General features: G+C 40.0%; 1 protein-coding gene across 1 annotated transcript; it reads right to left on the bottom strand.

Moving 5' to 3' along the window:
* Positions 1-715: 715 nt before the first annotated feature.
* LOC109174060 lies at positions 716-3,554 on the bottom strand. Its single transcript, XM_019323353.1, has 4 exons — positions 3,500-3,554; positions 2,892-3,061; positions 953-2,836; positions 716-874 (listed from the first exon to the last, which is right to left on the bottom strand). Exons 1-4 carry the CDS (start codon positions 3,552-3,554, stop codon positions 716-718), a joined length of 2,268 nt encoding a protein of 755 aa, XP_019178898.1.
* Between the last annotated feature and the right edge of the window lie 251 nt (positions 3,555-3,805).

The following is a 3,805-nucleotide window of genomic DNA, read 5'->3' as shown; positions in this document are numbered from 1 at the left end:
ATTTTGTTAATGTAAGGATGATAGTTTGTTTTGGTTTACAATTCAGCAATGTGTGACTCTTTTAGCAACACTGTAAAAGCCCATGATTTAACAGTTAGAGCATAACATTATGACCAAAACACTGCATACCATAATCTCATAGTTATCATACATTATGACCAAAACAAGCTGCTTTCAACAGTTTGTAATCATTTAGCAGCCAAATCAGTTACCAAAACATACATACAAACTAAATTCATCAAAACATACATACAAACTAACTTCACATGCATTCACTCAATGTCAATTGGGTTATCATGGTTGCCAAAGAACTTGGACTTCAACACAGTCTTGCTCCTTGTATAGTATGGCTTTTTCCTGTTTGATTGCTTCACTTTGGTTCCCTTCTTGGATTTGGCTGGTTGTTGGTTCATCTGAGGTTCTCCTGATCCACTCTGTTCCCCTTGTCCATGCTGGGCATCAACCTCATGCTGCCCTAATCCACTATGTTCCCCTTGGCCATGTTGATCATGATCCTGCTGCTGCCCTAAGCCACTATGTTCCTCTTGGCCATGCATCTGCTGTCCTAATCCACTCTGGTGCTCTCTTGTAGGCATATTGATGGGGATTTGGTGAGTGCATAGATGACCCTCTTCTTTGGCTTCAACTGAAAAACATAGAGTTTAGGTTACAATTGTTTTATATACAGTTTACTGTAATCCAACATAATATAATACTACACCTTTTTATTTGGATTAGATGGACACTTCCTAGCATTATGCCCAGCTTCCCTACATACAGAACAGTGCAGTTGAATGTGGTTTCTTGACACTCTATTTCCATCTTGGGTCAACTCAGCAGCTGATCTTGTCCTTAACTTTTTGGGCCTCCCAACCTGAAAAGCACCAACAAATGAAATCAGTTTTGATCCAGCAGAGATTTAAAGGATAAGGGTCAGCAATCAAGCAATCACCTTGGCAGAATACAAGGGTGGCAATGGGGGTGGTGTATCACCCCTAGGTAACTCAGCAGGACCTGCCATTGGGTTGATACTTGCACTGTATATCTTCATATATGTTTCTTTTGAGTAGCATGGATGGACAAAGTCAAACACTCCACCTTTCCCAAATTTTTTCCATATAGCACATATTGCATGCTTGCATGGAATGCCTGTCAGCTCCCACCTCCTACAAGAACATTGTTTTCTTTCAAGGTCAACTTGTTGTTGATCCCCATATAAGTGTCTAACCTCAAACTTGAAGAAATCACATTGTGTTGCTAAGTAACCAGATGCAGCCTTCTCTATTTGCTTCAACTTCCTGACAATCTTAGGACATATCAAGGACTTCCATTCTGCAGCTTTCTGTATATTCTCAAACAACTTAGCCATAATCATTTTCCTTATAATTTCTAGGCACTCAATGATAGGCTTGTCCCTTGCTTCCATTATAGAGGCATTCCAAGACTCACAAATGTTATTCACTAACATGTCGCAATGGGATTTTGTAGAGAAGTGGGATCTAGACCATTCTGTTGGGCTTTTATCACCTAACCATTGGTATGCAGCTTCATCTAATCTCCTTAGTTTATACAAAGCATCAGTGTAAGCATTTACAGTGTTTGCCCTAGCACAAGTCCATAATGCATCCTTAATAGCCTTACCCTGGAAACCTGCCACCTTCATATTTGCATGTAGGTGTCTCACACAAAATCTGTTTTCCACACCAGGTAGCACTTCATCAAAGGCTGGAATTAGACCCTTCTGTTTGTCACTTATGAAGCAATACTCATCCTCCTCTGTATCACTTATCTGCATATCATCTTTCAACAGCCTTAGAAACCATATCCAAGAGTCCTTTTTCTCTCCTTCCACAATAGCATAAGCTAATGGAAATATACAGTCATTTGCATCTATACTCACAGCAGTCAGAAGCATCCCTCCAGTTTCATATTTAAGGTGACAACCATCTACCCCAATCAGTCTTCTACACATCCTGAAGCCTTCCTTGCTGCTTTTCCAACAAACATACATTCTCAGAAATCTTTCCTGCCCACTTCCATCTTTTAAGTCACTCAACTTAACAAGACATGATGACTCGGGATTTGTTGTCAAGACTTCTTCTCTATAACTCCAAATCTTTTTGAAGTTGGCTTCCTCATCACCTACTCTTATCTTCTTTGCCTTCCAAATAGCCCTATATGCTTGTGAATCACTCACATAAAATCCCTCCTCTGTGCAAACCTTATGTTTGAACTTTCTCATCATCCAATCTGGGTGATCTTTTAATTGAGTTGCCCACCTCTTAGCAACAACACTTGATTTCACCATTGAGTTCTCCCAATCCCAAGAACAACCTTCATGTTCATCTACCATGTTCAAAATCCTCCATGCAAATGACCCTATTACTTTCCTCAACCCTATTCTCCAAGGGCAACCCTCCTGTGTACACTTAACAATGACCCTTTCCTTGTCATTTTTTAGAGTTCTAATTTCTTTGCCATTATTGAAAGCATAATTTTGAACTGCTTCCCTAAACTGTTGTTTTGAAGCAAATGTCATGCCTAAAGTGAAATGGGGGTCCTTCATGTCTGTTGCAGCTCTAAATATGGGCCATTTGCTTTCCCCATCACCATCACTATCAGAATCCACTACTGACTCCTCATCAGAAAAGAAGATGTCATCCAAATTCTTAACCTTTTTCTTTGTTTGAGCTACATCAACCTGCTCATATACTTTATCATCCTCTACAGTGAAATCAACAACTTGGCCATCATCCCCAGTCCCTACATCAACCTGCTCATCTACCCCCAATCTCTGTACCTCAATCTCATCTTCCCAATCTCTGTACCTCATTGTCTGATTGTAGCAACTTCAAACTATCATTTCAATAACAATAAATCAGGGCACCAACCTCACTATACCCTAACTGTTTTATCTTATCCTTCAACACATCTAGACACACTTCATTAGCTTCCATTCTTTCATACAGTTCTACATCACCACCCAAATATTTAACTTCACCAACCCTATTTACTATCCCATTATAGAAAAGGACAACTTCAAATGTGCCAACACCATCTCCTGTAAAGCCAACAGTCAACAGAGTGGTACCCACAAGACAGAAAAACAATAGTCATATGAAACTGATTCCTGACCACAAAAAGTTTAAACATAATGGTCCCCACAGAATAACAACCCTAAACCCTATATATGCACATGACAAGAATCAGTAACTACATCAGTAGTATTGGTCCCCACAGACCACTACAACAATTTCCCATACTCATCAGAATTCATACTAACAATAATAAACAACCTACAGAAAATGATCCCCACATTACAAGACACAAGACACAAGTACAAACTCCTTTATGCTTTATGCATATATAACCCACACGGCAAACCCTAGAAATGTTCAACTTCCATTCAACTCCACAAAAAACACTCCACACAAACAACACAAACTCATTCACTATAAAATTCATACAATTTAAACAGTTACAAATTATTCAAACTTACTTCGTTGGAGCGTATTTGGGGCAGAACCCGTTCCAGTCGCCAATGATTTACGCATTGCAGTAGGCGAAGTGAAGAGTTCTCTTTGTTCCCGCTTTCTTCCTTCTTCCACACTGTCTTCACGCTTCTCTGCTGTCTTCCCACTACTTGCACACAAAATTAGGGTTGCGTGGAGGTTGATTAAGGTGGGAAATGGGAATCCGTTTCCCCCCCCCCCCCCCCTTTTTCTATGACTTGAACGGACGATTTTACCCCTCCCAAAAAATTAATAAACAAATCCAATTGACATTCCGGCGGATTTCTACCGGC

This window comes from Ipomoea nil, unplaced genomic scaffold (assembly GCF_001879475.1).
Source record: "Ipomoea nil cultivar Tokyo-kokei standard unplaced genomic scaffold, Asagao_1.1 scaffold0146, whole genome shotgun sequence".
In the NCBI taxonomy this organism is placed as follows: Eukaryota; Viridiplantae; Streptophyta; class Magnoliopsida; order Solanales; family Convolvulaceae; genus Ipomoea; species Ipomoea nil.
This window is presented reverse-complemented; position numbering and strand designations above follow the sequence as displayed.

What these genes read in the sequence shown, in the direction of transcription:
- LOC109174060 (XM_019323353.1), bottom strand. Translation starts at nt 3,554, where the DNA reads ATGCGTAAATCATTGGCGACTGGAACGGGTTCTGCCCCAAATACGCTC. An exon ending in CCCAAATACGCTCCAACGAA is followed by an intron (nt 3,062 to 3,499) that starts GTAAGTTTGAAT and finishes TTGGCTTTACAG; the next exon opens with GAGATGGTGTTGGCACATTT. An exon ending in AACAGTTAGGGTATAGTGAG is followed by an intron (nt 2,837 to 2,891) that starts GTTGGTGCCCTG and finishes TGCTACAATCAG; the next exon opens with ACAATGAGGTACAGAGATTG.